This window comes from Epinephelus fuscoguttatus, linkage group LG21 (genome assembly GCF_011397635.1).
Source record: "Epinephelus fuscoguttatus linkage group LG21, E.fuscoguttatus.final_Chr_v1".
NCBI lineage: Eukaryota > Metazoa > Chordata > Actinopteri > Perciformes > Serranidae > Epinephelus > Epinephelus fuscoguttatus.
The window spans coordinates 21,216,668-21,244,526 of record NC_064772.1 but is presented as its reverse complement, the minus strand read 5'-3'; the positions used below and the strand labels follow the sequence as shown (position 1 = coordinate 21,244,526).

General features: G+C 40.2%; 2 protein-coding genes across 2 annotated transcripts in view; one reads left to right on the top strand and one right to left on the bottom strand.

Moving 5' to 3' along the window:
• The window catches only part of flt1 (fms related receptor tyrosine kinase 1), a 55,156-nt gene extending 53,281 nt beyond the window's left edge, over positions 1 to 1,875 (top strand). Inside the window, exon 30 of the mRNA XM_049565859.1 lies at positions 33 to 1,875. Coding sequence (XP_049421816.1) covers positions 33 to 201 — 169 coding nt within the window. The 3' untranslated portion in view covers positions 202 to 1,875. The remainder of the gene's footprint in view (positions 1 to 32) is intronic.
• On the bottom strand, positions 1,633 to 27,567 carry pan3 (poly(A) specific ribonuclease subunit PAN3). Its single transcript, XM_049565866.1, has 19 exons — positions 27,329 to 27,567; positions 26,834 to 27,189; positions 25,762 to 25,883; positions 25,105 to 25,177; positions 24,934 to 25,004; positions 24,606 to 24,750; positions 24,194 to 24,411; positions 23,048 to 23,152; positions 22,888 to 22,945; positions 22,282 to 22,443; positions 20,590 to 20,706; positions 20,093 to 20,194; positions 15,366 to 15,531; positions 15,012 to 15,099; positions 13,762 to 13,901; positions 11,194 to 11,323; positions 5,244 to 5,308; positions 5,020 to 5,158; positions 1,633 to 4,096 (listed from the first exon to the last, which is right to left on the bottom strand). Exons 1-19 carry the CDS (start codon positions 27,346 to 27,348, stop codon positions 3,956 to 3,958), a joined length of 2,418 nt encoding a protein of 805 aa, XP_049421823.1. The 5' UTR covers positions 27,349 to 27,567; the 3' UTR covers positions 1,633 to 3,955.
• Positions 27,568 to 27,859: the final 292 nt, after the last annotated feature.

Genomic DNA, 27,859 nt, shown 5'->3' with positions numbered 1-27,859 from the left:
ATGAAATTAACTTTTAATTTGTATGTTTTCAGGTTTTTTCCCTTCACTAAGAGCCGCGACAACCAGGTGCCTTTCCTGTGCAGTGACATCACAGGTCTCTGTGACCACAAGCCTTCTATCGTACCATGTGACTGGGAGTCTGATGACGACGGCTCCCCTCCTCCAGACTACAACTCTGCTTTTCTCTACCCCTCCCTCTAGCATCTATTCTTAGACAAATTCACACAGGGTATATACAGTATTTTTCTGCTCATAATTTTAAGTCAACTAGAACTTGTTCTGCTTTATCAACTGTGCATCCTCTACCTCATTATAATATCTACATATACTCTTCCTTTTCCTCCTTCAACCAGACTTAGAGATAAGTTCTTTATGTGTAACTCAAAACATCCCTTTGCTTCTCTTCAGTTCCCCAAACCATATGCTGGTGTACAACAAAGCCTCTAATGTATCATAGTAATATCTTGCATTATCACACATAACCCTTCCAAGAGCAGCTACTCTTAGTATTACCAGATAGTACTTATGCACTTATGCAGAATGTATTTGCTGATACAACTATTAGAGCGTATTGTATTGGTACCTCGTGCTGAGCTTTGTGAAGAGGAACACTGCTGTATGAAATAATGGTTCCTTCTACACAGCTACCATATGCTGGAAAAAAAGTAATTATCCACCGAATTAAGTATGTGTTAAGACAGGAATGTATCGATCTGTATTTATTTTAATGCTGTAATCGTTTCATGGATGGTCTGTATCTCGCTGTGAATGTGAATATATGCTCAGTTACCAGTTTACGTTAATGAAAATTAAAATGTTTGGTGTGATTTAAACTGATGTGCTGATTTATCCACCTCAAACAGTATCAGTGAAGATGGACAAAATATAAGAAATAAAAAACTGTCGGTAATATAAACTAGTCTGCAAAATCACAAGAGTTAAATTATTTCTCTACAACAGTTTCAACAAAAATATTGTAACCTTTATTATCAAAGGATTGCAGACCTCATAAACTGGCAACTGAGTTTATATTTAATTCTGTTATGCATCACAAAGAATTGAATCATCCATAAATAACAGATATACATGTCCTCATGCTGTTTCAAGTAATGTTTTTCTTGACAAGCGATACTGATTACATGAAGATCAATTCAATGAAATATGCTGTTTTAAAATTGGTCCGGTATTGAGTGAGAAGACTGCAGTCGACACCAGCAAAACAGGCAGCAGCATAACCACTTGGCAGATGTTCCCATGGTCAATTTATGCCAATTAAAGGAGCGTGTTTTCGTGTCTGACAACATTATGTAACATATCCCTACCTTCTTGACCTGAAATCCCAATCACCAAAGCCATCACACTCAAATGAAATAAACACTTAGAATATTGATCTTAACCTGTCAGTGGCAACTACAAGCAGTTTTAGTGGACGTAAATTGATAGTTGAAACATACCCCGAATGGTTACTGCAGCACTCCCGCTCAATAATACTGAACCAATTTCTAAAACTGTTGTTCCCATTAGTCACTTGGACACAAACCCTAGTTTTTATGTTTCTATAAACTTGTTTCAGAGATTAAACGCTACAATCTACAATGTACCCCACTGCAAAACAAGACAAGATCCTGCACATCAGTTTTGGTATTCTTTATTAAAATACTGCTGTACACACAAATATTGCAAAATTTGAACAAATGAACACAACAGGGGCATAAAACATACTAAGATGGTGATTGTAGGTGTGTCGATGTGGGGGAGGAGAAGAAGGTCGTCACTAATATTAACTGGAGTGTGTGTCATGATGTGGAAGATAGTGATATGAGCACTGACATTGTGTGGGCCGAGTTTTGTTTTTTTTTGGGGGGGGGGGGGGGGTAATGTGTGTGTGTCTGTGTGTTGTGAGGGTTTCTAAAGCACCACATTCACCAAATATGTTTTTGTCTGTTCATTTTGCTAAAACAGAGGAAGTAGTACATGATCTAACACTCAGCTCCCTGCTGGTTTGTTGCCCCCAAGTACAGCAGACCGTCAACTTCCGTCAAACAACTTTAAACAAAAAACACACTGTTCTAGATTACGCCTTTGACCTTGATCATCTGACAGTGTGCTTCACGCGGGAGGCCGTTTGTCTCGTCTTATGGTTGTACCCACTTGTTAAAACTACTGAGAACTTGACTAAGGCAGAGAGATTAAGAACAGTGGTTAGACAAGAGTTTGATCTCTTTATCATCAACGGAGCATGAACCGAACTTGAGGGCAACATGAAATCCCTCACAGCATGATCTCAACAGTGCCACCAACTTCCTAAAACCTCGACCTGAAGACGTCCCACCCACTCCACTCACCTATCTGACTGGACAGAGGGCAGCCAATGACAGCCAAACACATTCAATCATTGGGCCCCTCCAGCTGGTCTTCATCCTGAGAGAAATCCAAGCCATCCGAGTGAGAGCAGCAGCCAGTGCCGCTGCTTTGTCTCCAGCACATTTGTATATCATGATCTTTAAAAGTCAAATAAAACATTAACAAAACAAAATATTGGTGCCCTGTTCTCTCCTTCACCCTCCATCCCTTCCCCTTTCCCTAAACCCCTGCTGGAATTGGTCCACAGAATAATAAAGTTGAATTGAGGCAAAAAGTAATTGCCCTCCCAGTTCCCATCATGCATTCCTGCACAATATCTGAGCCAAGAGAAAAACCAGCTAGAAAAATCACAAAAAGCGTCACTTTTTTTTCTCAAATGTAGAGGGGCCAAGAACCCCCTGAGGGGAAGTGAAGATCGGGATAAAAGCAGGAAGAAGAGGGGAGAGCAAGAGAGAGACAGAGAAAGGGGATGTTGGGGGCAGGAGGACAGGTGGGGGACGAAATAAGGACATTCCACAAAGAGGCAGCTGTGGCTCCACCTCAACAGAAGCCCCACCCACGGGCTACAACCAAGTGCTGGACAGTCAAACCAAAATGACCCACCCTTGAGCAGTTTATGTCACAACAGCGTCCATTAACCAAAGGTGGTTGCTGCATATGTAACAAACACTTGGTAAACAGCATCAGGAGAAGACACCCCTTCCTCAGTGCCAACAAAAACCACGATCTACCCCCATGTCCCAAATCCCAGTCCATGTTAGCCCACCCACCCACACATATGAGCCTGATGTTCCACAATCTCCTGAACTAAAATGTCAGAAACCCGTCGATTTTCCAGTTTTAAGGACCCGTCCCACACACCCAAGTGGTTTGTCCTTTCTGAGGGGGAACCAACAACCAAGGCAAAGGTGGGCTGGCCCCCTGCATGAAACAGGGGCCACCCCGCCTCAATGAAAGCCTCGAGTGGTGTGTCCCGTCTCCTAGTGCGTCAGAATGAAGGGGTGTGGACTCCAGCCAGAGGAGAGATGCCGTCATTAGAACGCTGGATTTTAATTTTTGTTGTTTTACTCTTTAAGTCTGCTCTGTTATTCATGTCCGTGTGTGTGACTTTAGCTCTCTGTACACCCTGTAGGCCACTCACACATATTGATAAAAATAACAAAAATTAACAAAAAAATTAAAATCTTAGTGCATCCTCCTCAGAAAAATAAACCCCAACTGTAGAAATAAACAATAAAAGCCGGAAAAAAGTTCAAAACCTCAAGGTTTGTTTCTTGTTTTGTTCCCCAAATCTAAAAAAATGTCACCATACTCGTTTGTCACAGCTTCCGTATTTGTCCTTTGAACGTCTGTTTTTTTTTTCTCCTTTTGTTTTACGATTTTCAGCTGCGGGGTTTAGGAAAACTAAAAAAAATACACTTTAGAAAAAGCCTTCCTGGTGGACACGGTCAGTGTATGTGACTGAGGTTCACGAAGCCCTGCCCCGCTGCCTTCGCCATGCTGATGTCATTTCCATGAGCCTGGTCCTCCGCTGTAGTGCAATAGTGTGCTCCAGGTACGGGCAAGTCCCACCCCGGGCCCGAAGAGGGCGCTACAGAGAGCCGGAGGCTGCAGCCTGCAGCTCCTGGAAGGTACTGTCGAAGCAGCGCTTCAGGTCCGAGTAGGTCACAACCAGGACGCTTTTCTCATCCCGAGACACCAGGCTGATCTTCTCAGGAACGCCCGCGTCCAGCTGTGTCAACAGGAAGAAAGTTTAAAAAACACTGATATTTTGGAAGCAGATCAAACATTTGGCTGCTGATTGTGAAAAAGAACTTGGAATAAATATTTTTTAGGATTAAAAGTAGAGCTGCAACTGCTAGTCAATCATTAAAAAATCCATATGCATCAACACCACACTGACCTTGCGGAAAATTGTGATTTTTCAGTATCTTTTTACATTTTTAGACCAAACCATTAATCAACAAACAAATCACCAGATTAATCAGTGATTAATTTGTCAGTCAAAGCCCTAATTTTAAGCAAGTAAGTTGAAGAAGAAGAAGGACCTCATGCTGAACTTCTGTGGACCCAGATAAAAATGATAAGCCTGTAAAGATTCATTAGTAAGTGTCGTGTTATATGAAGACTTGTGAAGTACAAAAGGTCACAGCTTTAAACAACTTGTGAATGACTTGTGATAATCTACTTGTAAGTTACACTGCATGTCATTACGCTTTTTGGGGGGATTTTTCGGGGCTGCTTTAGGATGTTGGTTAGATTTGAGATATGGCTTATTCATAGAGTTCAGTTAAGTACCATCGGGGCTTTCTGTTGGTGTTCATTATTAGATTATTATTGTTATATAGTAGTTAAATGGCCTAACAAACTAGTTAAAAATGCTGACAGATTAACATTTCCACTGCTCCCTCCCATACCCAGCTGCTAACCAAATACCAAATGTCACTGATAGAAGTAGGCCAATAATAGACCTACTTTTAATCTCTCTGTTCTGCAATCTGTTGGCAAATGCATGCATGTTTTTTTTTTAGCCAGGGCATATGAAGCATTAACAGATGTTCTGAAAATAGGCCACTTTGCATGTTTGAGTAATTCATACACATTACATAAGCAGTTCGCTTTCATGACAAAAAGAAGACAAGAAATCTGACTGACTTTGTTGAGGCAGGAGACGATGTGGCTGAGGTCGATCCAGGGCGTCCCAGCTTCAGTCACCTGGTGAAATAGGTGATCCCGGAAAAGCTTCAACAGGTAGCGGTCGCCCGTCTCCGACCACGTCGGGTCCTTCTGAAACCTGATTCACACGCAACATGGTTACAGACTAGTGACAGAACCACAAACTACACATACAGGTGGATCTTTACACGAGAGCTACTTACTCTGGCCGCTCGTTGATGGTGCCCAGTTTGGCCAACAGGCGGAAAAGACGGCCGTTTTGCACCTCCTACAAATAAATGATAATTTATATTCAACAAACATTATAAAATATTTATTTTTTTAATCATTTTTGCTGTTACTGAACAATCAGTAGTGAGAAGGTGAGAAGGTCGGCAGGAAACAAGGAGAGAAAGAAGGGTGTGACCTACAATACGTGTTCCAGACCAGATTCAGACTGTGGATGTTGCAGTTATGTGGCATGTGCTGTAAAGATTTGCCTAATCAAATGTTGAACTTATGAACTCATCACTTGACACTTGCCACAACTGTTTACACCCCCATATATATAAACATATATTTATACTTATCATTATGCATATACATTTACTACACTCCTGTTACCATTCAGATTATTCTTTTGTAAATTCAGTGTAATTTATGCTACTTAAATTTATATTTTGGACCATTTTTATGTGTGTGAGTTTCTTTTTCTTTTTTAAACTTTTAAAAGACATCGCTTAGGAGAGCCTGTGAAGATTTTCATTGTCTGTAATTACTGTTAATAAATAAATAAATAAATAATAATTAATAAATAATAATTATGCGAATAAAAAAAACTTGCTCCAGCAGTTGTCGAGGAGTTCCACAAAGGGGATACTGGATACTTAAAAAACAACTTTAAAAGAACATAATTTCCTAAGCACACTAAAATTGGCATAAAATTTAAGACACAATCTTTGAATTTGGCACCAGGTAAAGGGAAATATTCTGTAGCTGATGGAAGCAAAATCTGATTTAGATTACAAAACAAAACACATACTCAGGATGAAGGATAAATATAAATACGTTAATATGCAAAAAAAAAAAAAAAAAAAAAAAAAGCAAATTAACTAATACCATCGTTAGGAAAGAGAAGGATTAATGAATAAGAAATGAACAAACATTTCTAATGTTAAAAGCAGAGGCATTTTTGACAATTTCTCCTTAATATGAGCCCCTTTAAAATAACAAAGCCCTCTCGTCCCTGCAAAGAACACTGTCAGAAACTGAAACTTCAGTCACTTGACTCTCTGTCCGTACATGGTGTTGGACCCTGTTTTCTCGCTGGTTCCAGAAGATACTTCCTCCTTACTGAAAGTCAACTAGACTAAGCTGCATTTTCTTCTCAATATATCTATTTTTGTATATACACTCATCTGACTGTCAATTAATGGAAATCTGAGAAAGTCGTCAGCTCCTGCATCACTGATAACTTCATCAACACCAAAATCACCTGTGAACGCATCTACAGAGAGATGTCAGTTAAATTTTAGCACACCTTTCACCTCTGCAGATATAATTTACTCCTGCCTCTCCTCTCTCGTCTCCTCTCTGCCTCTCTCTGCCTGTCACACTCTGTCAAATGTTTTCTGCATGGTTTGACAAAGTGAAAATGACCAAAAACTAAGATCATGTTGGCGTTCTCCAACACTTGCTACTCTAGACTTACTTCTGAACACTGGATTTCTAACAACAATCTTAGAGCACCTTACTTTTCAGTGCGTTGGTGCCTTTAGGAGCCACATTTCCACAGCGACACCAACACTGTTACATTGCAAACAGTTGAATATTTTAGTTAGAAGAGACTAAATGTGCATACGACATTTTTACAAAACAGCAAATCACTTTTCAAAAGTCTGTACCTTGAAAACTGAGTTGTTACAACATGCGTAAAAAGGTCATTTTTCAGTCAAAAAGGAACTGAGATGACGGTTGAGTTGTCAAAGGACAGTTGTGACAATACGTTTCTGCTCACTGATCTGATCGCTTGATAAGAGAGGTGAAGACACAGGAGTTCACAGTATTTCTGCTTCGCTCAGTCTGTTCGTACCTGCTGGGTCACTAAATGCTGCATTCACAAAAAATCAGGGAGACGGCAAACTGGATATTACTTTAGAGGACGAGAGAAGGATGGTAAAATTAAGTGAGGGTAAAAGCCATTGCTGTTCCAAGTTAAAATATTTTCACTTTTTATCGTGCCCCGCAACTTAATTAAAAACAGAGGGTGTATTCCGAAAAGCAGGTTTATCGGAAACTGAGTAATTAAGCCATGAGATGAGGGAAACTCTGGGTTTTCAGTTCCAGAAAGAGGTAATTTTAACTCAGTTTTCTGTATCCACCCTCTGACTGAGTGCGATGTGTTGTTTCATTTCCCTTTGATTCAGTCCGTATCAAAGCGCATATGGAAGCATATTAATTACCGTAGGTTTACTGTACGCAATCAGTCAGTGGTTTTAGCCCTCATTCAAATACTACGCAGCATCAAGTCACCTTTAGCTGCATGTCCTTTTTTAAAACACTGAAAACAGCTTTCACAGATTTAATAGATGAAGACCAAACTGGCTTTGTTACAGGCAGACAAATACAAGACAATATTAGAGGAAAGTTACACATTGTACATCAAATACATGAAAATAAACTACCAGCAGCACCAATAAGTTTAGACACAAAAAAGCCTTTAATAGGGTTAATTGGGAATATTTATATTTAACATTAGAGAAATGTGGATTCAACGAAAAATCAATTCAGTGTATCAAGTCTATCTATAACAAACCTAAAAATCTAAAAATAAATTGGGATGCAAAATCACTTAAATACCTTGGTATAAACATAACTAAAAACCTATCCAAATTATACCATAACAACTATGAACCTATTGACGTCAATATAAGGAGGGATATTGAAAGGTGGTCAACCTACCCAATGGGATTAAATGACAGGATAAATGTGGTGAAAATGAATATCTTACCACGCCTGTTATACCTATTCCAATCTCCACCTGTGAATATACCACAAGCCCAGTTCCATAAATGGGATAAATTAATCTCAAGATTTATATGGGAAGGTAAAAGACCCAGAATTCGTTACACTACTCTCCAATTACCTAAAAACAAAGGGGGCATGGCACTTCCACATCTAAAAGAATACTTCCACGCAGCACAATTGAGCCCAATTATTAATAGATTATGTTGCTCATTGGAAAGACATAGAAATATCTGAATCTAAATTCCCAATTCAAACAATCATAGGGGAAAGAAAGATTCCTGCCCATGTAAATGATGAGGCAGAACTAAACCTGATAACAACATCCACTCTCGATATATAGCATTCCATTATTAAACAACTAAACATAGGAAAGGAACTGGGACTGCTAAAATGGATAACACCTAATGTTGAGTTTGAACCAGGAAAATCTGATCAACAAACTACTACCCCCCACAAGCCATGTACACATTTTGTTGCAGTTCGTGTTTTTTTTTTTTTGTTTCATGTTTTTTTTTTAATTTTGTATATTTTCTGCCTGCATTCTGTAAGCACTGCTAAAAGAAATCAATAAAGACAAAGTTACAAAAAAAAGAAAACAGCTTTCACTTTGTCCTACTGAAGTGTTTATTACAGGTAATGTGTCATTTCAGTATAAACCGTAAAAATCGGTATGAAGCTTTAGACATGTTGGATCATTGACTAATTATACCCATAATTTATGATATGGGTGGCTGCACTGATGGAGCATCATTTCTATAATATTTGAGTATATGTTAATATTTTTGAGTGAAGAGGATCAGGGTTAGACTCAGAGTTTGTTAAACCTGCTCTCTAGAATGCACCCTAGATGTTACATAGCTTCTTCACATGATGCAAAAACAATCTGGACAATTACTGGACACTAACAGAAAAATTACATAAAACAATAAACACAAAATAATTCTATTCAAACTTTATTTATTTCATTCTTTCCATAATTCTTTGTAAAGAGTACGGCACCCCCAGCATAACATTTTGTCACGCATATTTCGTTTTACCTTCTTGTCCAATGTGGTCAAGAAGGTGTTGTCCATCTGCCTGATTCCATCTGAACGCAGCGTAACGCTAGCAAGCCAGCCGTGTGCGGATATCAGGGGCCATATTCACGAATATTCTGACAATACTCTCAGAGCTCCTAACTTAGCCTAAAGATTTCTAACAAGGAGTCCTAGTTTAAGAGTGACTTTAAAAATTCTCACAGCAACTGTGAGTAAGGACAGGACAGAAACTTTGCCTAGTGAGGAGGTGTGGTTGGCCCCATTGCTATGTATAGCCCCACTTTTTTTCCGTTTTTCCATTAGAAAGACTAAATGCACAAACCTGTTATTTTTAAATATCCCATGGAGAGAGGCTCTCACTGCAGCCTGTTTTATTTTGTTAAGAAAATGTTGGCGTGCAGTCTCGCTCTGTAATCGAGGTGCAGACTTTCCTTTGTGTCACTGGTAATGAGGAAATGCTGGTAATTTTAGTTCTTAATCTATCTGATATGAGGTGTGGACTTCCAGTCGAAATTAAATGAGCTGTCACAATATGAGACTGTGTCAGCACTGAAATTATGTCTGCCAAGGAGGTTATGTTTTTGGTGCAGTTTGTTTGTCAACAGAATTACAGACAAACTACTACTGGCCAAATTTTCATGACTCTTGGTGGAAGGGTGTAGCATGGGCCAAGGAAGAACCCATTAGATTTTGGAGTGGCTACAAATCACTAGGCAGATACAGGAATTATATTTTACTTTTTGTTAGATAGGGCATTTGGCATTTGACCTTGGCCGAGATGTGCACTCTGAGTGCCCTTTTAGTTGTTGGTGTGATCACTCTGCTGACAGAAGGTTGTGACAGACTACAGTCGTTACTGCTGAAGTGTTGCATTTTTCCAGTTGCCATATATCGCACATTCATTTCTGGCATATTGTGTTATAGTGTTGAGTGAGAGATGTGAGTGCATTGCTAATGAGATTATACACAAACATTATCACTGCACAATCTCATATGTAGTGCTTGATAAACTCACTGTTGTTCAGTGGTGAGAGAACGCCTCTCTTACCTCTTTGTCTTTCATTTTCACATCTGCTTAAGAAGCTCTTAAGCTTTAAGCTCTTAAGCCTATTCAACAGTTTTTCACCTCGTGAGCTCTCTTGCAGGCTGAGATGTTTTATGAATAACTTTCATCTTTACCAGGATCTAGTCTTACTGCAAGGGGACTCTTGTGATAATTCATAAGTACTTTCTTTGTAGATTTTTGTCACTTGGAGTGACACTTTTTACCAGAAAGCATCATGAACATGGCCTCAGGCTGATGTCATGATGTGTGTTGGTTTTTTTTATGCAGATCTTTTGTTGGTCTTGCTTAAATGTATTTGTTTAAAAAAGTCAAAAGTGAAAAACAATAACTTGAGTAATATGACAAAAAGATGTAAACGCCAGCCAGCAACTCGACACACCATGTTGGTTTATAAAATCCTGTTTTAAAGTTTATTGACAACAAAAAGGCTCATCGGGCAAATACACACCGCTGCTACTATTCCCTGTGTCCTATGTGTTGCTATGCAGAGATGACCTGATAAACTAGAAATGCTTACGATCCACCAACACAGATAACAGCAGATTACAGACACGTTTGCCCAAAAAAAAGCCACCCTGTTTTCCTCGCCCAGTTTTATTACCACAGATTTGTATTTCATTGCTCTAGTCTTCAGTTACTGAGATCTTGTGAGACTTGCTGGACAGAAATCATTTGCAGTTCGGAGGTAAAAACACTAACACAAAGTACTAGTGTTTGGTGGACTTGTACAAAGTTGAGAGTAAAGGGGAAATTGGGGCATGAACAAGAATAAAGATGAAGTAAGGGTCTGTTGTTTCACACATTCACACTCAAGACGAGACTGCAAAACCTACAATACACCAAACTACATCCTGTGTGCACACAACTTCCCTCTTAGCTCACTAAACCAATGGCCTATTTCCGGCCACCACCCAAGAATATCAGCCTGACAAGACCATGACTGAATCATGCACGCTGTTTGCTCTGTGCCTTTTGAGACACCAACCCTAACCTTTGTGTGTTTTTTAAGTATACCTGAACAAAAATGTAGTGCCCTTAACCTACCTTGGCCAGGTCCTCCTCAATGACATCATTCCTCATCTGCGATGCATCCAGTTGTGTGTAGAATCGTGCTCCGATCATCGGCATTATGTCATTGACGCTGCGCAGGCGAGACTGTTCAGTCAGCAGATACCTGCAAATACACAAAAATGTTAGAGATTCCCTTCAGGTGAGCTGGGAAGGCGGGATACAGCTGTGCAATGTCACTGACCCACTCTGTCCAGAGTTTAAAAACATTTATGTGCCAACAAGTCTTAAAGTGGCCTTTTAGTAGATATTCAAATTCCGTTTTATGTAGATGCAAATGGTGATTTGCCTAAGCCTCTGATTTATCTATTAAAAAAATAATAAGATTTTTTTCCCCACAGCCTGAGCCCAACGCGGTCAATCAGCACACATTTTCAGCCTGAATCCAGTCCAACCCATCAGGTGATTCGGGACCTGTCGGGCTCAGGTTGAGATCAAGAACGCTATATCAAGACACAATATATAAAATCTCCTCTTAACTACTGTAGACTACTAAAATTCTACTAGGGCTGTACCCAAATATTCAAATATTCGTTTCTATGGGTAGGCATTCGTTGAAATATGAAAATTTGGTATTCGATTTTCGTTGGGTTTTTTTTAATTTACTTTTTTTTAAACACAATTTTTTTTGGTGCTAAATGTAGTCTTTTTGTTGTTGTTAAATGTAGGTTATCAGTAAAAATCAAAACTTTTAAATCGTATTGTTAAAAATGTTAAAATACAGTATAGCCTACCAACTGAGCTTGTGCGCACGGCAGGCTTGAGTGCATCCGTCTGAGGCTGTGGATCAATGCCAAGTTTTACCACTTTATCACTATTCCCTCTAACTTGTAGCTGTTTTTTCATTATCTTTTGAATTTAATATGAATTATGGAACCGTTTTTGTCAACGTTTGTTTCCCCCGTTTTGTACAATAAATTATTGTTTAAAGTTTCAACAAGTTTCTTTTGGAGTGCGTGACACAAGTGTGTTTTGAAAACGACCGCGGACTGTCACCTGCTCAATGCATCAGTACCTTCGGATGCCATGACAGTAATAGCCAATAATGTCAAAATATCATTTACAGACCGATTTAACAGACGATCACTGCTGCCCGACCCGCAGGTTACGGGTCGACCCGCGCATCACTACTCAGCTCAGTCTATAAGGCTGTACACACAACAGTAAGGCTATAGATGTTATATTCCATTCAGGCTGGCAGAACCAGCAGCGCATCGGCTCTACAGTGCACGGCACTGCTGATTAACCATTTTATTGCAGGACAGAGTGTCTGCCAGCAACCAATTACTTGCAGAGGCTTCCTACAACTTGTTTCAGCGGTTCCGATTTAATCAGAAGACAAATTAAACAGGAAGACTAGCCAATGTGAAAATCAAAAGAAAGCATAGAATAATGTTATTAATAACTGAAGGAGACTGTTGTGCCATCACATGTTTTTGTGGTTTGAGAGCAAAGTCCTGGTCGCTGCTGTGCAAAACTCCGCAACACAATTAGGTCCAAAAAAACCCCGGGGTCTGCCACCACCGAATATTTGAATATTCGTTATAAATTCTGCCAAAGATCCAAATGTTAAAAAATGGTATTCGGGACAGCCCTAAATTCTACTAAGGCTACCTCAACTAAATGACATACTACTGCAATAAAATTTAAAAAGTAATGTTCATTTTATTTCAATAAAGTTAAAAAAACTGTTATAATTGAATTAAATTATTGTTAATACACCTGGCATTTACATAGATTGTGAATGACTAGGTGGCTTTGTGATCATGTATAATCAGGTATAAATACAGTAAACCGATCAAGCTCCTTTGGAGGTCATAAGCTCACTGTGTTAAGACTTTTACGTGTAAAAGCAACAGTTTACACATGACACAGCGGTCAATCCTCAACTCCTCTCCAGTGTCTAGAAGTACTGAGTAAAAGGCAGGAGGTACTGTAAGTACAGCAAGTTACTTAGCCTTTGACGTCACACTTGTAGATAAGAAACAACCTGAATTGCGTAACTACATGATTGGTGTGGGCGGATGACAACATGCGGAAGCGTAATCTCAGTTCGGGGAAATAGACATTGATCAGATATACAGTATAGCTGACTGCTGCAGACACTACACTCATTGAAAATATACTTAATAATATGTTATGATTCTTTGATGATAATACTATTTTGAGGGTTCATGCTCTTGATAATTTATGGCAATACAAACATTTATCAAAGTATCATATCCCGGGCTGACGTGAGAGTGAAGCAGTGGGATAACTTGTGGTTAAGTCACAGTCATGGCCACATGACTGCACTCTAAACATGGGACTACATCTTGTGGCCAAAGGAAAAGGAAGCAAGCTGCTTGTTAAACAGGTGAGTAGGTGAACTGACGTGTTCGATCATGTGGATATGGGGATGTTCGCAGAACTTTTCTGTGAGCAGATACAACAGATAAAAGGCCATTGTCTGAAACCAAGTATTAGGATTTCAGTCCAACTTTAATCTGGACAGTTCTTGCTTTTATGCAAGTTGTTTAGCATGCTGAACTTCGTCTTTCTTACAGAATGAGGTTCTTGAGGTCTGAAGAGTAGTTGATAGACACCAGCTCCATGGCCTTCTGCAGGTTCTCCCTTTGAATGCCAGCCAGGGAGTTACATGCCAACGCCAGCACCACCTTGCCCAGCGACACTAGGTCTGCTTGCTAGACAACAGAACACACATCACAGACATACACACATTAATGATGTAAAGTCACATTTTGAAAACAGCTTTGAACACACGCGCTGAAGTCAAAGGGACAGTTCACCTCAAAAATCAAAATACATATTTTTCCTCTTACTTGTAGTGCTATTTATCAGGGTGAGTTGCAGAGTGTTGGAGACATCTGCCTTCTCTCATGTATAATGGAACTAGATGGCACTCGACTTGCGGTGCTCAAAGCGGCAAAAGAAATCATATGAAAAACCTTGACCTCGAAAAATCATGACTATGTCACTCAAGATAATCCACAGACCTTGTTGTGTGCGGTTTCATGTAGGAACTATTTTCTTTCTCCTGAACTACACCCACCAACCGTATCACTGCTATCGTACCTAGCACCACTGAGCTAGCTAACGTTACAGCTCAACCGAGGAGGACGCCATTAATGTTTACATCTTGGTCTGTCACAAGCAGGAGCCTCTCGTCCATGAGTAGATGGATGCTTCCTTCTGGTGGGTTAAGTTTGGTTGAAAAGAAAATAGTTCCTACATGAAACTGCTCACAACAAGGTCTGTGGATTATCTTGAGTGACCAGGTCATGATTTCCAGAGACACATTGCTCGGCTTTAGAAAATGGTCAGATTGTGGACTGATTTATCTGTATCAATCATTTAACAATGATAATCTTAAGACATTGGAACAGTTGAAAAATGACTTGGATCTCCTCTGGACAGATTTCTTTAGATACTTGCAGCTATGAACTTTTTTGACAATACAAAATGAGCAGGGTTAACTCATAAAACCTACATGCATAGAAAACTTTCTAAAAGAATGACAAATGGGAAATGGAGACAAGAAAATAATTAGTGTATAAAATATTTTCACCTATGATTCTACATAAAACCCTACAGGTGAGACGGAGGTGTGAGGTAGAGATGAACATGGTCATATCACAGGACACTTAGAAGGAGGTATGCACTGAGGCCCATCTGGTCACAAAATAATGTATTTTTTAAGTTGGGATGAACTGTCCCTTTAAGAAGATGAGATAAAACCTGTCTGTAATGTATATTCATGTGTAATTCACCACAAACTACATGATAAAGAGTACCTGGTACTGTGGCATTAGGGCAAGATGATTGGTCTGACTGTTGTCAAAAGTTAAGACATCAAACACCCCAACACAGTTCACCCGTAACCTGCAAAGGTAAGAGACCAAAATCATGAACAGTTTGTTTGCATTTCTGGGTGTGCTAAGTGTGCACAACCACACGGTTGTGAAAAAAGGAAGCATCGCTGAAAATACTCTTCTGCTTTTAATGTATTTACTGTTAACATACCTACACTCTCTGAGCTGGAAATTTACATTCATGCCGGTTTGTTCACCATCTTGTGGTTATCAGCTCTAATCAACCACTTTCATTTACCAATGCTGAATGGTGCAGTATCTGTGTGTGGGTGGTACCTGGTCTTGCCAGTAATAAGAATCTTGCTGGGGTCCATGACACGGCAGGCCAGGCCGGCAGTGTGGATGGTCCGCAGGGCCGAGCTGAGCTGGACAATATAAGCCCAGATCAGAGACTCAGGGAGCAGACCTGCATGCTGCCGTGGAGGGGGAGGTTCATGTTGTCCTGCACATGGAGACATGCTTTATCACACAAACGCAGCCTAAGGGTTAGACATTACTCATGAACTAAACCTCAAACTGTCATCGACTTCCTTGGCAATCTTATCTTGGGGATAAACCATCTCTCACAGTTGTGATGTCAGTAACACACCATTTTCAGTCAGTCTCACCTAATTAACACAATTATATTAACCCTAACCTAATCTGCTGATCATTTTCTATACGTCAGAAAACAGTAAAATACCCATCATCACTTTTTCTTTCTTCCTTATGCTTATTTTGTCTAACAAACAGTAGGGGTGTGTCATGTCGAATCATATTACTGGTATAATTTTTAATATTTATAGATTATACAGATCATTTACAGTATTTGGCAAGTGCTCATATGTGTAATTTCTGGTTGATTTTATATATTATACAGAATCTACTGAGTTACTGTTGTTAACTACACATGAAAGAAATGAATAACTTTCCTTTAGTTTTAACTGCATATTTAAAGTGAAACTGTCACATTTATGTTGACACACCAAACTCCAACCCTGATACGGTTATAGTTGTATGTTCTTGAAATGAATAATTAAATATTTTTTAGTATTTTGTCAGATCAAGAATATTGCTATTGCAAAAATACCCTGAAATATTGTTATATTATTTCAGGGCCACATCGCCCAGCACTGACGAACAGTCCCAAATACTTTCAGTTTAAAATGACATGAAACTGAAATCCTCCCAATGCAGAAGCTGCATGTCAGGGCTGTTTGGCATTGTGGCTCAACAAAGAACTGAAATGAATAAATGATTGTTAAAATAATAGCAGATTCATTTTTAGTGGACTGAAAAACCATTTCAACATAGTGCTGGACGGTATACCTGTTTTGATTTCATGTATAATGTGAATTTTTCATAAACCTCTGTACCAGTGCATAGCATAAACAACTAGAAAAGCACTCGGAGAGCGCAGACCTCCGCCAAGCAGCTCGGATTTCCCTCCATTTTATTATTTTATCCACTTTGCTTCAAAATTTTACCATCTGTTCCCTGTCCCATTATCAACCTTTCCTGAAAATTTCATCAAAATCCGTTGCCACAAATGCCAGTGAAAACATGACCTCCTTGGCGGAGGTAATTACTTTAACTCTTCAATAGGCAGAAGAGCACCCACAGCACACTGTGTAGAGAGAGAGAGGGAAACACCACTAACTGTGCACCCTTCTTACTAACTGTTATAACTTTAAAATACAACAATTAATTACCAACACTAACTCTCTTTAACAGGGAAATCAGCGTGGCACACAACAATGTGTGTCACATAAACAATCTGTAACACTAATAATTGTACATTTGCAAAATTATGACAATGAGTGGCATGCTGGGTACAGCTCACTAGCTAGCCGGGTAGCATTACACCAACAGCCTGTTAACAGCTGGGAGAGGCTCCGTCGCCACAGTAAATTTTAAAGGGTAGAAAAGAAAGATGGAGGATGAAGAAAGAGAGACTGGAGATGGACCAGAAGAACTTCAGCCCAGGAAAGGAACTGTGTCTGTATTAGAGTTTTTTTGGTTAAAAAAAGACTATACCTATACTGCAAAGTTTGTCGAGCTACCACTGTTGCCACTTACTCCGTCACCTCAGCAAAATACATGTTGGAATAGCAAGAGTGTATGCCATTAGTTACGATGGTAGAATTTGAGGCTGCCAACTAGTAGCGCCGGTGATACGGTGAAGCCTGAAAGTCATACATCACTTGAGGCAGCTTTTGCTTAAGGTATGTTTTCAAAAGAAAGAAATATTGACATTTTAAGCATATCTATTTTTTAACTTCTGTTTTTACTATGTTGCAGTTAACACAACTGTTTCAAGCCTTCCGATTCCTTCATATACTGGGTAATCCTGTGAGGCCGAGCAAACCCTATTCTAATCTTTAGTATGGTGCAATTATATTATTTTACATTCTGTGCACTCTGACCGAAGAATAAGCCATATAAACCTATGTGAAGGCCAAGTAATACAAAAAAAAAAAACAAAACCTGAAACAAACATAATAAATTAACAAACCACCTAAATCTTTAAAAGTACCGTGATACCAGGGGTGTAATAATACACAAATTTGAAATTAACTATTCGGAGTGAGACTTTCAGTTCAGTACGTCTTACAAACTGAACAGTATGTTGAACTATCCAAATTCATGTATCTAGTAAGGGGCTGGGCAGGCAGTCCTGCCAGGAGACTCTAGTTTTCCTGCTCGTTCTTTCTTCTTCTTCCGAGGAAATCCTACTACCACGCGCGAAAAATTACCAAACTTTTGCACAAAGGTGCAGTCCTATGCCAGATTTGCTCAGCTGCAAACACAAGTCAATAGTCTTGATGGTGGCGCTACAGCTAGCATCTAAAGTTAAAAAAAATTCACAACAAATTGACCGTAAGTGCTATAGCTTCGCAACTTTCACCAAAATGTAGCCCCAGTACTGAAGAAACTTTTGCACATTTAAACCTATTGCAAATTATGAAGTCCATCACTTTTTTTCAAAAACTGTAAAACTTCTTAAACCTATCTCCTCGCACAACTTTTGCTCAATTGACACCAAACTTGCTACAGAGCATCTTCAGACTGTCCTCCACAAATTGTCCTCAGATTTTTGATTTATCAAAAATTGAGCCTACAGTGCATCAAGATGTTCGACTGTAAACAGTATTGTAAACATATACTTGCAAAGTCTTGCTAAATATGTTTTCAGTGTTCATGAAAAAAAATCATGGTAGATGATGTTTGGCAAATATCAGAATTTTATACCAAAAACTGAATTTTTGACAGCATTTTGAATTCTGTCCTCATGTGAACCATTGCTGTCAATGGGAATAGAGCATCTTTACACATCAGTTTTTCACTTATGGAGTAAATCAATCGTTGTTAAAAACAAATTAACAACATCTCCATGCTGTCTAGATGCAAGATGTGTATTTTCAGATTTTTGTCTTGATTTTATGACAGCAGTTTGAAATCTGCCTTGACAGCTGCTGTCATCCTGGTGGCTAGCTTAGTCAACTTGTGAAGCTACAGATGCATTATCACTTGCTAATTAGCTCAGTCAGATAGAAGATGCTCCTTGGTGTCAGAGGCTGTGAGTTCAAGCCTCAACCCGTGCAAAATGTACATTGTAATGGCAACTTACTTCCTGTCTTCCTATTCTGCCTCTTGTTGCTCAGAATTGCCTAAAATTGCCCGACCCCGACCGTTGCTGTGCAACAGCTACAATTCTATATGTTATATTGTGCTCTGTTAGGTGACCTTGGGTGTTTTGAGTCACTTTTTTAAATAAAATGTATTATTATCATTAGTATCATTAACTATTCTATTACGCTGGGGTAAAAACCCACAGTATGTCACATCTAGCTTATTCTATACAGCGTGTCTGCGGTCACATCTGCTATAGGTCAGCAGGTTACATCAAACAGAAAACTTTAAACATGTCAGCTCATTTACACCAAGTTCACTCCAGTGTGTCAATAGGTAAAACAAGAACAACCATACATGCAACACACTAAATGTTATCCCCACAGCATTTAGGCAACTATTCCCAACTGATTGGTACATTTAAAGCCACAGGTATGAGATCCAACTCTACAGTGGAAAACACAGGCTTTACAAACATGCTTAATGTACTTGAGCCCCGTCACACTATTCCTACACGGACCCATTTCAGCCAGACCGCAAAAATTACAAAAGCAAAAATCAAGGAAGTTACTCTGGCATTTCTACTTCACTTGCTGTTTCCATAACGTACTGTAGCATGACAACGCTGTGTCATATCGAACCAAACTGTAAATTTTGTTACAGTTTCATTACAGTTACATCCCTACATGATACTATTTTTGGCATTACTGCCCAGCACTACTTAGGGCAGACTGAGATGGCAAAAATGTCTGTTTCCTTGAAGGTCATTCCAGAAAAAGTTCAGAAGAAGTTCATCTGCACTGTATGATCCAGAGCTTTAGAGGTATTTTTAGTTTGTTTGCCTGTGCGATCCTATACTGTTCATATATTATGGTTTTTATTAGTGTTTGCGACAGACCAGACAAAACCCAGGATCTGGTTTTGCTTCCTCTGTGTGCATTCCTGTAGGTAGGGCTTACAGCACCTGTCATAGGATCAGTTTCAGCCACAGTTTCCTCCAAGACCCCACATCTCTCTTGCACAGACACATGTATGCCAACTGTCAAACTGGGACATTTTACAGACTCCAAACATTTGAATCTTCTTTCAAGCCTCAAGACATCCACACGACTAGTTTTAGACCTTTAAACGTCTCGGGGAATGTGTCTTTATTTTGAGTTAACTAAGTGGTTTTTCGATGTTGGTCTAAGCCATGAAACACCGGATGTGAGCACAACTGCAGGCGAGGCAAACCTGTAAATGCACACCCAAATAGACACAGGTTTATGACCTCATTACCAAACAAGTAAACAAACTCGAAATGTGTGAAGCAGAAGGGTGGATGGGGAGCATACGTGGTGATGCTGGGGCTATTTCAGTGCGATGGTGGAAGGGTGGGTAGCCTAACTCACCCCACTTCCTCTTGGTGAAGTACGAGTCTGCTGCTGGGTCATTGAAGTGCCTGCTGAACATGGTTTCTGCACCCGCATGGAAGTCATAGGAGAACACCAACGCTATGGCAAAGAGATGGAAAGGGGACAGTGTAACAGCTATATTTCTTTTTATGTATCCAATTATTGTCACTTTGTCCTGCATTGCACTCCTGATGTGTTTGTCTTTACCATCATGAGAAAATAAAACTACAAAATCTAGTTTCTATCAGTCGGCCGGTTGCTCCTAACTTTTAAGAGCTAAGAAAGCCAAACTTTGCTGACAATAAATGGAGCTTGAACGCAACACTGAAGCAACATCTAATATTTTAGCATTTTTGTTGGAAACCAAGAATGACAAATGCCAAACAATTAACACAATTGTGGAATAGGTCAACTTTATGTCTGGATTATGTAAAAAAATTAATCATACACAGGCGATGCACACATGTAAATGAAAACTGCTCATACACACTCACAGTGGTCTCCAAAGGCCTTTGTGGTGAAGACCTCCCTCAGTGTTACAGAGTTTGAATGCTGAATCTTCTTCCACATGTCCACCAGCATCATGCACTTGGTGTTAACAAGGCGGAAACCTGGATAGATTTCAAACATACACAGGTAATTGATAAAGGTTTCTTTCACCACAACATCCTTTACCCTCTTTAAGTATGATAACCGCAGCGCGTCAACACAGGTAGTTCATGTTTATTTTAATGGCAGTGAGTAATCATTACGCATGTCCTGCACTGCTCATCAAAAATAACAAATAAGAAATCTTTAATTTTGTCACTGATGTACCTGATTAGACCAGAGGAACTACTGCTGCTAAGAATATTACTGGTGGCATGTAAAAAGTCCCTTACCGAGAAATGGCCAAAAAAAAAAAAAGTAGTAGTAGTAAGCTACTACTATTGACGAATGGATTGACTTGGTATGTAATACATATGTAACAGAGAGAATGACTTAATCCGAGGGCCAAAAAGGCAATTTTTATTGAGAACTGGACGAAATGGTGAGTATATGTCAAAAACATTAGACCTGACTTTGTCTACATAGGTACTAGAAAGACATTTATTTGTTACAGACACAATTTCTTTATTTGTTATCTACTCTCTATCCTTATTTCAATGTGAGATTTTTAACTTTTTTATCTTATATTTATTTTCTAAATTTATTTTAACTTTATTTTTAATCTAAATTTAACATAGATTAAAAATAAAGAAGTTTTTCCCCATATATTTTTTGTTACTTATTCATTTATTATTTGCTCAAGGTCTTCGTGTTCAAAGGGTTGTGGACTTTGTTTACATATGTTCATGTTGCTTTTATAAACCAATAAAGAGAGAATTACAAGAAATAAACAAATACAGCCACAGCAATGCATTTTTTCTATATCCCTGTTAAGGCCCAGACACACCAAACTGACATAAAAAAAAACTAGTGCCGACAGAGGCCAAATGTTGCTTTACCTCACGTTGTGTCTTAGCCAAAAAATTGCACCTGAACACACCTCAAAGACTACAGCCAACTAGTGCACACATTCTGAACCTGCCGCCATTACCAGCAGGCGATGGTCGTTTGTCCTAGACATTCACAAAAATGCACATACATAAGACCAACAGGAAGATTAAACACACAGCTTAGCCAGTTAGCACATTAACAACAAAACTTTATGTTGAAATAACAACTGTTTCGATCTCACGCCCTGTTGACTTTGTATGTTTGCTTTCCTTCTTTACGTTTCTCTTCTCCTGCACTGAGCTGAACTGCACAACAGAGTGAATTCATTTACCGACAGGCTCCGTTGTCTCCAAATAAAGGCGGCAAAGGCTAACTATTGCCAACAGTGCCAGACACACTGCTAAAACTAGGGCGTCAGGTGCTCACCAAAATCCCAACATTTACTGACGGCAAGCTGTCAGCCTGGTGTGTCAGGGCCTTCAAGGGTTAAGTAGCCTGCTTTACTTACAATGAAGTGTATTTTCTGAAAATATCAAATTCAGTTTGGTTGGAGAGGGGTCATTTAAAGTCAGTAAAACTTTAGAAGCAAGCAATTATCTCTGCTAGCATTTTTTTAACTTATTAATAGTTACAATAAGAGTCAAAACATAATTACATCATTTGTCACATTGGCCTGTTTGATCGTGTGATATCGCCACATTTATTACCGTGTATCCTCCTCAGGCAGTAAGGCAGGTCATCCTTGCTGTTGACCGCCTTGTAGCAGGAGGTGATGTAGCTGAAGTTGCTGGTCTTCTGCATGCGGTTTGGTGGGGGGAGGGGCTCGAGGGGGAAGAGGCTGTGGTAGCTGTCCACCTCAGACGGTACATCTGCCAGAGACAGACATAGTTTCAGAAGAAAAAAAGACACGCAGGAACGCACGCAACCAAAACCAGATTCAACAGCTATAAGCAGCCTCTAGGTCACAGTCTGTATGAACAATTACTTGTTTTGACCAGTACTAAATCAGCACTAGATTATATGTGATTTGTTTCCATACATATAAACCATTGTGTAATTTTTCACATATTCACAATCTTAGCTTATTGTTGCATGCATAGCAATGGGCACAGAAAAAAAATAGAAGTAAAATCCCCAGAGACCAAAAACATATTTCAACACTCTTCCACACTAACATGATGTAATCAACTCTTGTATTTGTTTCACTATGCAATGCAAGTTGTTTACTTGTAAAGCAGTATATATGTATATTTGCAGGGAAATTATTTTATCATTTGCAATCCTTTGTTGTGACAACAGAGTAGACCCTTTACCTGGGTTCTCTGAGTGGTCAATCTGGGCCATCGTTATCAGATGTCTGTTTATCAACTCCTGGAGGACAGATAAGAGTGCAACACATCAGACATCACCTCCACAGAACACAACAAGAGAGATGATACTTAGTGCAAGAGACGGTGGGTGGGTGGAAAATACCTGTCGGAGTTCATCAGCCATGAAGAAGGACGGGGCATTGGCTTTCGGCTGCATGTAAGCCACATGGGGTGCAGTGGGGGGATAGATATGGTAGGTAGGAAACACCTGCAATGAAACCAGAAAAACACAGCTTCCTATTTATTGAGAAATGAAAATCAGTGTCATCATACACATATTTTTGTCCCTGCTAAAAGGTCATGGCTACACAGATAAACATGATGGTTTATCTGATGATAATCACTCTTATCAAGTGTTAAGATGACTGCCGTCTCATGCCAAAACATAACCCTGATGGGCTGCAATGAGTGTGGTTTTAAAGATTGCGGAGTGTATGCGCGATAAAAGGGCAGCTAATAGGCTGAGGTGTGGGTGACATACAGGAATTTTAGAGTCAACACTCTTGCTTCTCAAAAGATGCTCAGATCAGATAAAGTTTTAAATGCTGACAGATTTCAACGTAGCTTGTTTGTTTACAATCCATTTCTACAAATGACATCATGTGATTCTATATCTTTGTATGTTTGGTTAGGACTTTCCAGTGTACTCCCAACTTTACTCTTTAAGTACGGTGATGCAATATGACGTTACATACCAAGTGATGGTAGAAAAGTTTCCATCAGCAGAACTTTGGCAATACCATTTCAACCACAGGAGCAATTTAGGGCAGGCTATGTGGTAAATAAGGGCTGGGTTATCGCCAGATCTCGTGATTCTCGCGAATCCAGCTGCGTCACAAGGTAACGTGATTTGGGCAGACATAGAGGAGGGTGAAGTTGTAAATACACAAACCTGTTACACTTGAAATAACTTTTTTAAGGAACCGTAAAGCTTTTACTTTAGGAGAATTTTTAGTTTTACTGTTTCGGGACTTTTCTTTTTTAACTCAAGTGTTGTCTCGTTGTTTTTATTTTGTATGGAAGCTCCAAATAAAAGAAAAAAATAATCAGATGTGATGAAACACGGTATGGTTATTTTAAACAATTTCTTAATTAAAGTTACAGGACAGTTAACACATTGTGATATATGCCGTTACCGTGACATAAAATTACATATACTGTGATAGAAGATTCTGGCCATATTGCCCACCCCGATCTCAAAGTAATTCCTAACTAAAATACAGGGCAGGAAGCTGTGTGTCGCACATACCATCCCAGCCATCGGTGCCGGGGTGTTGTCTGTGTAAAAGTAGGTGGTCCCCCCCACAGTCTCCTTCTGGATTATGTGAGTACCCTGGTCAGCTGCAGTGGTGGGCACCATGTAGTTGGCAGGGTTTGGGGTGTGACTGCGCCGACGAGGAGCAGGTGAGGTGTGCGGTGTAATTTTTGGGGAGTGGAGAGGAGAAGATCCCGCAGACAGAGACATGCCTAAAATTAGAGACAAAGACTTTTGTTTCAACAGTAGCACATGAGGTTCTGCACACAAGAGGGAATTCCCAGACTTGCTGAATTATACAATTTCAAAGCTAAAGATGGAAAACAAAACTGAGCCACGCAGAAAGTAGAGCAAAGCAGATATAACGGGGTGATTTCTCTGTGAGTGATGCTGCAAAAACCCTCACCAGGAGCCAGTGCAGCAGCTGTGGAGCTGCTGAGGCCAGGATGTGGGAAAAGAGGCGAGGGGAAGGCCTGGACAGTGGATTGAGCCATGGTGGCCATACGTGGAGCTCCCTTTGGGATGAACTCACTTGCTGCCGGGTTAGGAGTCTGGTGGCACAAGAAAAAAAACATTCAAAAGTCAGATTAAATCTCCCATCCCTGATAGAGGCAATAATACAATGATGGAAATAAAATGCATCCTTGTTAAGTCTCATGTAAAAGTACATTAGTGAACTTTAAAAGCACTTTAAAATAACTTCACTCTCTTGGACGGGTTGTTTGTGTGCTCACCTTTCTCCTTTGGGAAATGCTAAGAGCACCAAAATCACTGAACAGTGAGGATGTCGGGGAGTTCACTGGCTCTGTGGAGACCAATGAGTGCAAGGAGCTTAGCAGTGGCCCTTTCAATATTCAATGCATGAGTGCTGAACACTGCTCCACAGAGCACTGAAGCAGTCTTACCATGAGTGCTGTGGCTGAAGTTCTTGGCACCATCATTGAGGAGACTAGGAGAGCTGCTGCTGGTAGTCATTCGCTGAAGAGAACAGCATCAAGAGCAGACGTGTCACAGAGAGTACTCTCATATCACATATGTTTATCAGTAGATTCGCACTGAATATTATTGTGGTATGATAAAGTGACTCAATTTTCAAAGCAGTTTTTCCTCATGCTATATGTTCACACTACCTATATATAATAATATATACATCTAATCAAGAGTTGAGAGTACTTTCAGTGCAAGAGAAAGACTCTTTCCTCTGAGATGCAACTCAGAACGCACAAGAAGTTATCTCTGCCTGTGGCCATCAAACTTTCCACCTCCTCCCTCAGAGTGTCAGATGCTCTGAGTCAATACACTAGCTCTTGGATTTACATTGCATCAGCAGCTATAACCCCATAACTTCTCTATTATTTATATTTTCTAGTATGCAATACTGTCTTAACTGTACAATAATAACTGCTGCAATACTCAGTGCAATAATTGTGCTGTGCATATTATTTTTAACTATTATATTTATTCAATTCTTCCATAACATAACATATGACCAACAGTAACCTGTCCCCACAGGAATCAATGAAGTATATCTGATGCTGATATCCATAGCTTTCCGTTGGTACCTGCATCATTGAGTACTTAGACTCTGCTGGGCTTCCAAACCCATTGACCCCAATAAAGCTGCTGCTGAAGTAAGAGTTGGTGAGATTGGCATCGCTCAAGGCTGCACCCTCCATCCCTGGGACTGTGGATGACAGAAAACAAAGTTTAGCAAACACTAACTGCAGCAAGCCTGATATGACTCTAAGGTAACTCTGTGCTTTATCAAGAGACGAGAAGGTAAAGCATGCATGTTAGTGTCAGTGCTACTAAGTGTCAGCTAAGCCACAATCACAGAGCTACAGTTAAAAAGCATGTCAACAATCCTACATCTGTCTACCACAGGGCGATATCCACCTTGAGTATCATTTAATAAACTTTTTTAGCAACAATTGCCTGTTTCAATTGTTCCAGGCTTAAGAGGACGTAGTTAGCTTTTGAGTTGCATGTGAATTTTAGTTACTTGCTGTTTGTTTACGTTGGTAAAACACCACAACACAACGAAAAATCAATGCCCCGTGAACAGCTAGCATGGCTAGGCTAATGTTAGCAAACATTGAACTTAGGCTACATCATAACAGCAACACTAATGTTGACATTAACAACATTTACCAGGATAAAAACTTACGACACTAGCACTGAAACTGACAACACCTAACTTGAGCCAAAGCCAAATGCAATAAAGTTAGTTAAAGCGGTTAACGCTAGTTTAGCTAACGCTAGCTGGCTAGCAGCTACACTAGCTAAATGACTGTAGTATCGCGGATTTCTGCCCACTCACAGCTGTCATACAAAAACAGCAGGCCTCCTCCGTGAGAGCTGCAACAGCATGGCTAATGTTACATGTTGTTACAAAACATAACTAACACCACCTGAAGACAAAGCTATTCACAACACAGCTAGAGAGCACGGTGTGTGCTAGCTGCACACCGAGGGCTGGATCATGTTTGGCAGGTAAATACCCACGTTGTTTTGGGGTGAAGAGGCCTCAGTGAATCCCCGGGCTAAATTTTAACAAAGCCCAACAAGGCCCAAAAGTAAAGTCACAGTCAGTCCCCCCGTGTGCGGCCTTGTCTTGCTGTAATTTTTACTCACTGGTTAACAGCTGCCCCTCCAGAGACGTGCCTGCAGGCCCCAATGCTTCGCTTTTCTTGGACACACCGGTTCCCCCACCGCCCGGGCAGGCCGCCGCGGAGCCGCCGAGGGAATACCCCGCTGGCGTCCCGCCACCCCCGGCCATGGACAACGGGACGGGGCTACCACCGCCGCCGTGGACGTGGATGGACGGATCCTCATGCAGGAACTGACACTCGTCTCCATAAAAGCAGGTTTTGTCTTTCGCGTAATATCGGCAAAACTTCACCTTGACATTAGGTATCCCGGCACCCCCAAGCGGAGCAGCTGAAGCTGGGAGTCCACTGTTCATGGCACCGCTGCTGCCGCCACCGCTGCTGCCGGAAGACACTCAAACATAGAGAGACGCAGTTAGCTGGCGAGCTAGCCAGCTAGCCTGCAAACAGTTTCCCCTCAAAGGAACGGATTAATATCACTTCAGCTGGTGAAGAACACTTAAAAGGCTACAGTACTCACATCATAAGGCTAGGATGCATTTTAGTTTAAGGAAATATCTTTGCATCCGTGAAATCCTGATCGTCGTTGTTGTCGCTATCCATGCAGCTGCCTTTTTCGCAAAGTAGCCTGTTGTTGTTTTTGCTCGCAGTCAGGTTGCTCTGCTAGGGACCAGCTAGCATAGCTTTGCATTGTGGGTACAGCCACAGCCACGGCGTCTGGCAGAGTTTACCTGCTGCAAATACAAGCCGCAAACTGAACGTGCAACACAGTGATATTATGAATGCAAAAGAATAATGTGGCTCAGCATGTAGAGGTGTTTTCAGCCAAGTCTGCAAGGATCAGTCCTCCTCAGTCTGCGCGTGCAGCCGTCAGGTAAAATTATTGCCAAATGCAGGTTAGATTGTGGCAAATTATTGTTGTATTTAATAAATCAATTTATATAAACCCACAGTGCAGCCTGCACATGTGCATGATAATACAACACAAGGACAGTCATGGACAAAAAAACCCTAACAGAATAGATCTTTATTGTCATTGTGCATGTACAAC

Excerpts from the sequence above, each read along its gene's own strand:
- pan3 (XM_049565866.1), bottom strand. The coding sequence starts at position 27,348 with ATGCATCCTAGCCTTATGAT. Across the intron at positions 25,884-26,833 it reads GGAGGGGCAGCTGTTAACCA|TCCCAGGGATGGAGGGTGCA; the intron begins GTGAGTAAAAAT and ends TGTCATCCACAG. Across the intron at positions 20,195-20,589 it reads AAAGGCCTTTGGAGACCACT|CGTTGGTGTTCTCCTATGAC; the intron begins GTGAGTGTGTAT and ends TCTTTGCCATAG.